The sequence below is a fragment of the Lipomyces doorenjongii genome, assembly GCF_038497915.1.
Source record: "Lipomyces doorenjongii strain NRRL Y-27504 unplaced genomic scaffold V1508scaffold_5, whole genome shotgun sequence".
In the NCBI taxonomy this organism is placed as follows: domain Eukaryota; kingdom Fungi; phylum Ascomycota; class Lipomycetes; order Lipomycetales; family Lipomycetaceae; genus Lipomyces; species Lipomyces doorenjongii.
Window position 1 is genome coordinate 354,190 of NW_027118072.1, and position 11,533 is coordinate 365,722.

General features: G+C 45.4%; 5 protein-coding genes across 5 annotated transcripts; 2 read left to right on the forward strand and 3 right to left on the reverse strand.

Annotated features, from left to right (window-relative positions):
- Positions 1-1,591: 1,591 nt before the first annotated feature.
- Positions 1,592-3,384, forward strand: V1508DRAFT_222093 (uncharacterized protein). The gene is made up of 5 exons (XM_066936269.1): positions 1,592-2,213; positions 2,308-2,947; positions 2,996-3,071; positions 3,121-3,227; positions 3,296-3,384. Exons 1-5 carry the CDS (start codon positions 1,839-1,841, stop codon positions 3,358-3,360), a joined length of 1,263 nt encoding a protein of 420 aa, XP_066798270.1. The 5' UTR covers positions 1,592-1,838; the 3' UTR covers positions 3,361-3,384.
- A 93-nt stretch (positions 3,385-3,477) lies between these two features.
- On the reverse strand, positions 3,478-5,132 carry V1508DRAFT_410559 (thioredoxin-like protein). Its single transcript, XM_066939335.1, has 10 exons — positions 4,914-5,132; positions 4,745-4,863; positions 4,616-4,677; positions 4,532-4,556; positions 4,265-4,474; positions 4,183-4,214; positions 4,072-4,130; positions 3,999-4,014; positions 3,875-3,943; positions 3,478-3,804 (listed from the first exon to the last, which is right to left on the reverse strand). Exons 1-10 carry the CDS (start codon positions 4,970-4,972, stop codon positions 3,757-3,759), a joined length of 699 nt encoding a protein of 232 aa, XP_066798271.1. The 5' UTR covers positions 4,973-5,132; the 3' UTR covers positions 3,478-3,756.
- Positions 5,133-6,139: 1,007 nt separating this feature from the next.
- Positions 6,140-7,572, reverse strand: V1508DRAFT_365213 (chaperonin 10-like protein). Its single transcript, XM_066937321.1, has 2 exons — positions 7,245-7,572; positions 6,140-7,196 (listed from the first exon to the last, which is right to left on the reverse strand). Exons 1-2 carry the CDS (start codon positions 7,304-7,306, stop codon positions 6,239-6,241), a joined length of 1,020 nt encoding a protein of 339 aa, XP_066798272.1. The 5' UTR covers positions 7,307-7,572; the 3' UTR covers positions 6,140-6,238.
- Positions 7,573-8,928: 1,356 nt separating this feature from the next.
- V1508DRAFT_222968 (uncharacterized protein) lies at positions 8,929-9,558 on the reverse strand. Its single transcript, XM_066936271.1, has 2 exons — positions 9,351-9,558; positions 8,929-9,299 (listed from the first exon to the last, which is right to left on the reverse strand). The coding sequence occupies exons 1-2, from the start codon at positions 9,402-9,404 to the stop codon at positions 8,997-8,999; spliced, it is 357 nt and encodes a 118-aa protein (XP_066798273.1). The 5' UTR covers positions 9,405-9,558; the 3' UTR covers positions 8,929-8,996.
- A 1,030-nt stretch (positions 9,559-10,588) lies between these two features.
- On the forward strand, positions 10,589-11,438 carry V1508DRAFT_430414 (emp24/gp25L/p24 family/GOLD-domain-containing protein; the record flags this gene model as incomplete). Its single annotated transcript, XM_066941910.1, has 4 exons — positions 10,589-10,735; positions 10,824-11,012; positions 11,085-11,358; positions 11,419-11,438. The coding sequence occupies 4 exons, from the start codon at positions 10,589-10,591 to the stop codon at positions 11,436-11,438; spliced, it is 630 nt and encodes a 209-aa protein (XP_066798274.1).
- Between the last annotated feature and the right edge of the window lie 95 nt (positions 11,439-11,533).

The following is an 11,533-nucleotide window of genomic DNA, read 5'->3' on the forward strand; positions in this document are numbered from 1 at the left end:
TCTAATCGTTTATCTATTTGTAGCTGAACCCTAAGACTTGAAGGACCTTTACCTCATACTACGGTCGAAACATCAGTTTAGGGTTTAAGTTACCTAAAATAGTTAGTCTGTTGCTCTTCAAGGTATTTTGTGGACTCGGCAGAGCGTGCGTTAAAGGTCGATCACAGCTCACTTTCTACATAAATTCTCTTGCACCAAACTTCACTAGTCAGTTAGAAATAACTTATAAACTATCGTTGCCAAATATCAATATCAATGGGTCCAAGATCGAAGAGCTCAGATAGTGGGGAAGCGAAGGCGAAGAAATGGGCTCGCAAGAATCCGTATGAGGAACTGGACATCTGAACGGCACCAGAGAATTTTAGAAATTGAATCAGATTGCGAGTTTGCAGAACTCGAAGTTCCAGATGAAGAATTAGCTATGATTACAAAGTCTCAACAGTAATATGGCAGACACAGCTCCTATGGATGCTCTAACTGTATTGCGGTTTTCTCTGATGAAGATAACCATCTGAAGAATACTTCCCGTAATTTCAAGAGCACCACAATGTAGAAGATTACACAGAAAGGAAACCACTGGCATCTGATAACTTAGAAGCAGTAGCCCTTCCGAGACGATTTCCAAAGGGAATGATTTCTTACATTTGGGTAAGGTGAATTGTCAAGCAGTCCAATAATGAGTATTGAGAATAGTAACTTGATGTCGATATTATCAGGCTCTAGTTTAGAATGGTAATCAACAGCAGAATGCCTCTCGTTTAATCTCAGACTATACTTTCTTCAGGGGAATATCCGGCAACAGCCGTAGCAGATTATGCTCTAACAATTGATAGATTTTACCTGAATGATCAGTTTCCAAATCATCCCCCCGAAATGGTTCTACAAAGCGGCGGATGGCAAAAGATCAGGCCATGATGTACGCTGATGACCACCTGATGGATTGACACGTGGGCTGCAGAAGGGTATGCACACGAGTCTATAGGAGCGAGGGTTTATTGAAGGATGGACTTAAATGCAGGTGCAACGCCAAGTTAGCTGAATTGAACTTTCAAGAGGATCTCAGTACGTCGTGCTGCAATCCCACGCACTGTCCCCGAAGCTGGAAGAGGTCTTGCGCAGAACGCCTCATTACTTCGCGACTCATTAAGCCCAAGTTTCATTGCGAATTTAGTCGCGCGGCGCACAACTGGATTGTGGCTATGCGTACTCCAGTCTGATGCAGAGGGTTTCAGTCATTCGGGATACAATTTCGATGGAGAATGACAGGAAGCTTGCGAGGAGATCGTGGCGATTGATTGATGCATACAGGCGAAAATCTTGCGTAGACTTACAGTCGCGCATTCGATTGCCTGTAACTATGGACTTCAGCGACTATAGCGAGACATAGCGGTACATCCCTGACGAAGACGAATAATGAATTAGAATTTCTTTCGTGAAATGTACATTGTTCTCGTAGTAACATTCTGAAAAGCGTGTAGCCCAATCAATGTATACTAAGTGGCATATGCGTATAGATTATATTTATTTATGCCGTATAGCTGGGTAATATGTGAAGTCATACAACGAAAGTTATGAAACAGTGGTTTTTTTGCGACTAAGGCGATTCAGGGAAATCGCCATATATAGCAGCGCCTTCTGACGCGCATAATACAGCGTGTAGAATCTCACAATTACCAGTGCTCGGCACCAGTCATATTCACATCCCATCTTTCCCGATTAATTGCTTTGATTTTCTGGCGCACGGCGTGATTTTTTTTGGTTGTCAGTGGCCAAATCGGTTAAGTAGCTGCACAATAAGAAGTCGGTAAAACGATCTCGAGCTATTACCACTCCACGCCATGACCGACGACGCGGCGTCCACGCGATCGTCTACAGACACTCAGGATAACGCGGATGAAATCTCGCATGTCGAGTCTACGTCGACAGAGTCCGATGCGTCGGTCGTGCCTGTTAACGGGGACATCAAACGGAACGGAGCTCGCGACTACAGGAGCATTACAGTCGAAGCGGAGGAGCTTAAGGAGAAGCTGGAACAATTGACTATTTCGTCGGAGGAGGAGGCTAAGAAATTTGAAACTGAGAAAGCCGAATTGTTGGAGAAGCTTGCAAGAGCCGAGAAGGAACGGCATGACTTTGAGAATCAGTATAAAAACTTGCTTTCGAAAGTATCGTCCATCCGGTCGACTCTTGGGGAACGATTAAAAGCGGATTCGGTGAGTATACGATTATGAATAATTTGATACTGATTGGCGATTGTGCCAATTATGGGCTGAATTTGGGTGTAAGCGTATCCTAACAACTTGGCAGCAGGAACTAGCTCGGCAGAAGACCACAATAGAGTATCTCGAGCAAAAATGCAAGAATCTGACAGAGACAGTCACGAAGCTACAACAGGAAGTCATAAGCACATCAGACGAGTCCGACAAGCTGTCAAAGGAACTAGCCATCTTGCGACAGTCCTCTATATCGTCACAGGACAGCTGGCAAAAAGAGCGAGGAGACTTAATATTCAAGCAACACGACCTACAAAAGCAACTGCAGGAAGCGCAGCGGTCGGCGGATGACTGGCAGGTCATTGCTAGTGAAGAGAAAACTATGAGAATTACTACTAGTGAGCGGGTAGCTGAACTTGAAGAACAGCTGCGTGGCCAAAAGTCGTTGTACGATGGAGTTCTGCAGGAAAACAACGAAAATGCAGCGTCTGTGGAGAGCTTACGACAAGCTATTAATGTTCTACAAGAAGAGCGAAAAACAGAGCTGCACGATATTGTCGAGAAAATGCAGGCGCAAATAGATGGTCTTACTGATGAGAAGACAGAGCTCACGGACAAAGTGCGAGAGTTGAAGGACGAGTTGAAAAGGGCAGAGACAGATTTGGAGAAAATGGGACCGTTCGAGAAGGAAGTCAAGGAAAAGACCCTGCTAATAGGGAAATTGCGGCATGAAGGTATGATCTCTTCCCCTTTGGTTATGTGGTGGTGCTAACTATATGTAGCCGTCATATTAAATGAGCATTTGACGAAAGCCCTGCGCTTACTGAAGAAGGGCACACCTGACGAGAACGTAGACAGGTACGATCGAGCCAGTATTTTAACTTACGAATGTTAATTTGTATTGTAGGCAACTGATCACCAATCTCTTACTGTCATTTTTAAGTCTTCCTCGAAGTGACACTAAACGGTTTGAAATTCTCCAATTAATAGCAGCCTGTCTCTCGTGGAATGAAGGTATGTCCATCGACTTTTGCCGACACTAATGATAAATGAGAATGATTGCTAAGCTTTGTAATCTGCAGAGCAGAAGACTACAGCGGGTCTGATAAGACCGGGCACGTCGTCGACAAACGGTACACCTCCATAGGCCGCTATCCAATAGAATTAGTTCTTTGTCATTATGGTCGTATTGGGTTATTTTAGAAATCGGCATGAGAGATGGTGTAATAGTAATGGTTTAAGAAAAGCATCATGAGCGTTTGTATTATACTTTTGGAATTTTATTGGTCGCTCTTGTGGGTAGTGTAAGGATTTCTGGTGGTACGGTTGTTTTATGAAATATATATTGCCCCCTTTAGGATTGCATATTTCCTTACAGGTATCGCTCAGTGCAAAGAGCTTTAGTCCACAATGGAATCGTCTGATCATGTTACATTGACATAAACACACATAGCAATCATATGGATTCTCAGCGTGACGTACAGTAATCCTTAAGCGGACCTATGCACTATTACAAGAAGGACTATCAAAATGTGGCGTGCGATCACAGCTTGCCAAGAGAAGAAAGACGTTCTTTCATCCAGTTGAGGTTCTAGTGCGAAACCTAGCATCAGCAAATAATACTTGATAGGGCACTATACAGAACAAAAGGTTAAACTTACCGCAGTCTTGTCGAATGTACCCTTCAAGCCGGGGGTTGCAAAGATATTCTGAGCCCAGGTGTTGAAATACTTCAGCGTGCGTTAGTATCACTACCGAAGCCTAAGTACTATTGTGTTGACTAACCTCGTACTTGGGGTCGCTGAATATCATGGTCAGTAATTTGATCTAAACTTAGCAAATACAGAGGTCAACTCACCTGATCAACGTTTCCAAAGTCTCACCACTGACGAGCCCGGACTCCAGGACCATGTAAAGCTATATTTATTAACAATTTTTCAATCGGCTTTCAAGTACAAAAATCACATACTCGGCTTAGGAAAGGAGCAATCAAAATCTCGGCTAAACCGTGTTAGACATATCAGCACAAATAAAGCCAATCCAAGATATACCCAAGGTCAGGTGGTCAGATCCGCCAAAAAATGGCTTCGCGTCTTTGAGATACGGCAAGAACTTGTCAATGGCACCGAAGACATTGGCAGCAGCGTCGACGTTGCATGCGACGTACAACTCGCGATAGACTGGAACAAGGTACTCCATGAAGCGGTCCGCCATGAGTCTACTTTGCGCACGGAGGAAAGGATCGTCGGGGATCAATTTGGCTAATAATTGTTAGTATGTCACGCTCGAATGTAGGAATTTTGATATGGAGGATATACCTTCTGGGAACAAGTCTGCAACGAACTGACTTTATTTAGCTCATCCACTTAGACGGGCAATTTCTAGTAAATTCGGGCACACACCTCAGTAGTAATGGCGCTCTCGATAATAATGTCGTCTCCATACTTCAAGGTGGGGACTTTGCCTACAAATCAATTGACATCAGTTGTTTTCTCCAGGCAATAAATGCAGTACTTGTGTACATCACGTACCACCGGGATTGACTTCCTTAAGGAACCATTCTGGCTTGTTCTTCAGGTCAATTTCGATGTACTCAAACTCGACATTGGCCTGGGTGAGCGCAATCCAGGTGCGGGCGGCCCATGGGCAGCTAAAGGTCAGTTAGGACGGAATTTGTCTCTACGAATGTCGAATACCCACATTACGCAGCTGTACAGCTTGATCGGCTTCGGAGGGACGAGAGTCTTGAGTGAGGACATTGCGGAGGATCAACAATAATTATTGAGCTGGTGTAATTACAACAGCAGTAATTTAGTGGTGTGTGTATACAAAACTTAATAGGAGAGATCTTAGAAGGAGAGTATTTGTAAGATGAGATAAGACGATGTCACTCGAGCCGACCCGTGGAAGGCGCACGAAGCACTCACCGGCCGTTGACGATGAGCGATATCGGCAATGGTCTAGTACAGAACCCTTGCCAAAGAAAGAGCCCGTTGCCCGGCCTTCGTGATCAAACGTTAAGCCGTGTTTCTATTCCGCACTGCGCTTTAATAGGACTCTCACCATCTCATCCAGATTTTGTTATGACAGCGTCAGCGACCACGATAATATAGTATCTATAGATAAACATGCGTCGCATGCCGAAATATGCCTTGCGTGAGCCAAACTGCAGTTGATATCACATTTGTGATAGACTAGCCGCTGGGACAATTCGGCCAAGGTTCCGGCAATGGTCTTCGCTACGCGGTTCCCCCTATATGTTGCTTCCTGACGCGTGCTTGCTATGCATTTCGCGTACAATGCGACTTTTTTCGAATGCTGCCGATATCGCTTTGGATGTGGTCGTTAACGCCCTACGAGGATGCGCGGTGCACATCCCGCCGATTGTTAAAGATTCACACACCGCCTATGCCAAGTATGCCACTATATCATATTCCAGCATGGCTGTGGCATCACCTAACTTCGGCCATCATCCCCTTTATGTCTCGAATCCGATCTCATATGTACTCGCGGATATAGCATCTCAATATCGTTGGTGCGGGAGCTTAATATGAACATCGTTATTGAGACCCTTGGGATTGAATCTTGCTTACGCCATTGCAGCCGCACCATGCTTCCGCCTGATGGGTCATTTGCACGTACTTTATTTCAGAAAGCTACGTCATCTGTAATTAGTTATTCGTCGCAGTTTGTAGGAGTTTGTAGCCACTAACAGTCATAACTATTAGAGAACTCTCCACCATAAACTGCCGCATGAAGTGCGGCTTTTCGTTCCTATGGCCACGAGATTTTCGGAGGCTCGTCCTTCACATCATAGTCAAAGCTCCGCAAATGCTACTATCAGGCAATTACAACTGATTTTTCTATTAACCTGGTCTAATTCGCGACGGATAACTTTCTCGATTTTCACAGTGACTACATACTGCATAGCTTACAATTTAACCGTCGTATAAAACGAGTAGCGGTAACAGCAATCGTGCAAGAATTTATTACGTAGAAGAAAGTGCATACAAAATCACAGCAACTTACAATCCCGGAGTGTCCTTAATCCTAAATATTTTCTTTGACGCGCTAACCCTTCCAGCCTTCAAATCAATCAACGCCCGTTCAACGCCCGCCAATCCCCCTTCAACAATGTCCACCCGGTGCCCAGTGAACTTTCCCTCCTGAAACCACTTCGTCAATTGCCTATAAAAAATATACGCAAAGTCACGCCTAGCAGCATTCTCATCGTGTGCATTACTAACACTCACGACACTAAAATTCGTCGTAGCCTTATCAATATCTTCGAACTTGCGAGATGGAAGAATGAGGCAAAGCTTGGCTTCGAGACCAGGTTCCAGCGCATGAATCGCATGATAATATGACCCATTCTCCGAAACGGTATCCCAAGCGTATAAAAGCTTTTGACCGGATTTTAAAAATGAACGAATCGAGCCGGAAATGTCATTGTTGTTTCTATAGTCGACAATGAAATCCGCGCCAGCTTCGAGCGCGACCTGTGAGCCGGAACCTGCAACTCCAATAATTGGCCCGATACTGGCCAATTTGGCCAGTTTAATGGCAAAAATACCAACACTAGTAGAGGCACCGTATACCAACAGCGGAATCTCTTCAGTCGGCGCAGGACGCCAGGGTGTCGGCAGGCCAAGCACTTCCCAAAGTCCGTATGCGGCAGTCAAAGAAGCGAGAGGCACGGTCGAGGCTTCCTCGAAAGTGACTGAAGCGGGGATATGAAATGTCGTGTATGCGTAGGCGATCGCGTATTCGGCAAACGATCCGTGCGGTGCACCCATCTTGTGGAATGCAGCAACACGGTCGCCTGGCTTGAACTCGACAACGGATTTGCCAACAGAGACGATTGTGCCGGCGATGTCGTCGCCCGAGTTGTGCGGGCGCTTGCTGTACAGCGGATATTTCCAGTCTTTTGGGTTCGAGCCAGAGACTTCGACTTTTATTAGGACTTCGTCATTCCCAGGAATTCTATGAAGTTAGCAAGGATACATTACAATGAGACATACAAGTGCTTACGGGACTGGAGAGTCGACAATCTCGACGTGGAGAGGGTCACCGTAGACAATGGCTTCTTTCATGGTAGAAAATGGCTGATGCTAATAGTTTCTACTATATATATACAGCTCTATCTTGCTTTGTGTCTAGAGCGGCGGTTCTGATGCAATTCGCATGTTGATCATCTAGATAGACGGATGGATGAGTGGATGAGTGGATGAGCGCGTGTCGTGGTAGGACAAGACGACCGCTATATTTAAACATCGCCTATGGTGTAATTCTGTCGATATGGTGCACAATTCAATGCAGAGCGCTTTGAAGCTGAGAATCTGCCTCAAGCTCTTGTTCTCGACAGATTGCTCTTCCGGCTTCCGGCTTCCGGCTTCCTATAGTGGGAGGAATTAAACTTTTGACTATGTACGGTTGGCCCCGGAAATTGGCACACAAAGCTTATCTCCGCTCGGCAATTGAGTGGCCGTCGGCTTTCAGGGCCTAATTGCGGACAGAGACAAATTTAGTTGATTTGCTGACGAAACCGATTAAGACTTATTGCAAACATTATCTATTCGAGCCTACACGCTTCGCACTTCTAACATCATGCTAAACTTTAAAATATGTCTTCAAAAATGTTTGTAATCGATATCAACACAGGCTGACAATAGTGCCCAATCCCAGAGCCAATACCACTCCACACATCTATCAAATCACGCGTTTCACACATCCGTCTCACGTGTCATGCATTCTAGCAACTCTTCTATAACCCGCTGCAAAATTCCGAGCTCTACGTCTCGGCGAACTTACGAATGCTCCTGACCATGCAAATTCGGCAAGGTAATGTGCGAGTTCGTGCGCCACGGCAGCGAACCAGTAATCTAGCGCCTTGGCTATGTTGAATCTACTCTGCGATATTACTTGAGTCGCTCGAATATCGTCCAAAAAACGTAAATTGAAAAACAAACTTCCGCTAAGGTTGAAAGCCACAGATTCCATGTGCGTCGTAAAACATGTGAAACGCATCATATTGTGTGCCGAAAACACCGACTGCTAGTTCTCGCAATGTCGCAGCAAAAAGCTTAGCGTGGCCTCTCAGTTCGTTTGGAATTCCTTCTGGCACGGATTTCGAGACAAAAAACCTAGGACCTGTGGATGAGACCATTCCGACGAAACGTAGATCGTGCGCCACATTTCTATCACATATCATCTCTGCCGAAACCGACGCGGAGTAACATCTTCGTCAGGGATCCACATATGGGCCTCATGGCTATCTCATTGTTGTTGTGTGGAGATACATGCAGAATACCTTCCTGCAGCAGCTTCGGGTCGCTGTATCAGTATGCGCCTGTCGATGCAGTGCGTTACCGTTCTGTGAGCTAGAATTCGTTGCTGTTCCCGAGAGGTAGAACAATCCCCATGTTCCTGGCGTCCGCGTCAAGTTACGCACCGTCGTTGCGGGCTCAACCTCTGGAGTCGTATTTTCAGGTGTCCATGCAGATGGATCTCACTTGCCCCCGAGCTTATGTCGGAAACGCTTTTGGTGTTAAAACTGCTGTCGCGGTTATACTCCCCTACCTGTGCTTTCAAGTTCGACTCTCGGAGGCAGATCGAGATTCTGTGCGCCAGAAATCGACGCTTTCTTAATTTAGCAGCTAACTCCTCCCAACTCTTTGAGCCGTTCCTGTTCACGCGCTTCTGACAGCAATTGCTGCTCGGCAGCTTGCTGCGGGACTCGGCCACATCAAACCACTCAAACATTGGCACTAGGTATATGTAAACTCACCGTCTGTACGTCGCATTATCGTTGCAGTAGTGTGAGTCGTGACTGGGTTCGAAGAGCCGGTCGCCCGGCATGCAAATAACTGTTCGCTGTACGGATATCTTCGAGACCGACGCGACAAGAAACTGCTTTTCAAAAGTGTTGACTACGACTTTAAATTTCTCGTGCGAGCTACAATCCAGATAGAGCTTCAGACCTTCCAAGATTCGTTTGTGAATTGCAACACTGTCAGATGATTTGATCACCGCTCCAGTCAAATTAGTCTCCTGCATGATATTCGACATCTTAGGTGATCCAATGGGCTAGACTAAATGTGAGCATATACCCATCTTACACAAATAATAAATACGCACCATATATAGCTTCTCCAAATTCGCTTCAAATGGCGCCGAGTAAATTAACATCATCACTCACCACAGTACCGGCTATCTTAGCCAAGACGTACGATACGTCATCCTCTACCAAGTCCTCGTAATCGTCATTGTGAGTCGATTTGTCGCCATTGACATTTGCATTCAGTGGAAGTGGATTAGCTTCCGTCTCCGGAAACGTCTTCGCGAGCAACATGATGAATTTCTCATGTTGTCACGAGACTGCTATCCGAAGAATTTCCGTCCGTGCTTCTCCAACTCGATAAGCAATTTATATGATTCACTCGGCTTCTTTAAGGGGCAAGTTCAATAATGCCCTCTAGAGTCAATCTCGTACGCCGGCATTCACAACAAAGACGAGTCCCAGTCTGACGGAAGAGGAACCACCTCTACCAAGACAATCAGTTCCAGGAATGACCTTCGCCACCTAGTAACAGAATGCAATGGCAATGAAAACCGAGTGGCTAAAAGGTGCCCAAAAGACCAGGCAGCTAGAGGTAGAAAGAGAACAGATATGATTGCGGAAAACACTTCTAGGATGAGCTTTGGCCAAAGATTGAGCCCAAGAAGCCAGACTCGAGATATTGCAATTGGAACTGCGAAGAAAGTATTGAATATATTTTCTGTCATATGTGTCTATCACCAACTTTACTTCTTATCCACTTTTTGGCTTATTACGGGGTCATTGTAAGTAAATATAGGATTCACATTCTGCTTGTTAAACGTCATAGCAAATCCTAAGGTTGAATCTGCCGCTCTCTGAGAAATACTCCTCATAACTAAATAAGATATTCATTGTAGAAAATCACATACAGAATTAGTACATGATCCAATTTTGCGGGACCTACGGGTTCAACTTCTGGATCGCAACCCCCTTCCTGTCCCGCAGCGAGAATTTCTGCGAATAATCACGGCTAGCACGTTCTGGATTTCCAATCAGTAGACGTTGTCATTCCCTTCACGCCGTTAGTCACGCGAATCTTATTGCTACAGGAGAGCGAGTCTATGATTTTGAGAGTCTTGTGGTCTGGTAATGAGGCACTGGAAGGCACCCTCACCCACCATTTCGTCCCGGGTCCGTTGGGAGTCAATTCGTGCTAATAACATGGCATTCAATGATCTGCCCTTTGAAATCAGACTTTCAACCTCATTCACCAGCAGAAAGCCATTACTACACACAGGGCGTTCGTATAACGCGAACGTGCTTTTCAATGTATGCAATGGCTGCCCGACTATTTGTTCTTTTCTCGATTTTTGCAACTTACGTGTACGCGACCGCGCTCACATACAGTGTGGCAGCAAACGAACGAGCATGCTTCTATTCACAGGTCAATGAACCGGGCGTGAAAGTTGCGTTCTACTTCGCTGTACGTATTCCACTTCATATTTTTTTATATCTGTCTTGCTCAAAGCGACGTCAACGGATTTGAAATGCTAATTTGGCTGTGCGTGTAGGTCCAAAGCGGCGGTTCGTTTGACATCGACTACTCAGTCACATCCCCTAGTCTGCGCGTGATCTTGGACGGCGAGAAGGAAAGACAGGGGGACTTTGTTTTCACAGCGAATGAAGTTGGCGAATATCGCTTCTGCTTTCTGAACGAGATGTCCACCTTTGCCGAGAAACTTGTCGACTTTGAGATTGCGGTATGGTTGCGTTGATTTGGGTCTAGCACTTGCTTTTCGAAATCATCAGTTGTTAACATATTCGAATAATAGGTAGAAAATGAGGCGCGCGCAGAGTTACCAATTAAGCAGGCTGGTGGTTCCGAGCAGGAGGCCTCTTTATTAGAAGATAGCATACACTCCCTTTCAGGCAAACTCACATCGATCTCTCGCGCGCAGAAATATTTCAGAACCCGTGAGAACCGTAATTTCAGCACAGTGAAGTCGACAGAGTCTCGTATCTTTTATTTCTCTATCGCTGAAGTGCTCGCCATCGTTGGAATGGCAGTCTTCCAAGTTCTGGTTGTTCAGTTCTTTTTCACTGGATGTAAGTTGGTTCCTTGAGGAATGTCGCTTCACGACATGGCTAATCAGTTCAATCAATTAGCTCGGAAGGGATTCGTCTAAAATATTTATTGTCGATTCCATTGATGGGTAGGATATTATACGATACAGGTTTGATTTACTTTTATACATGAAGAAAGCAATAGCAAAATGACTGG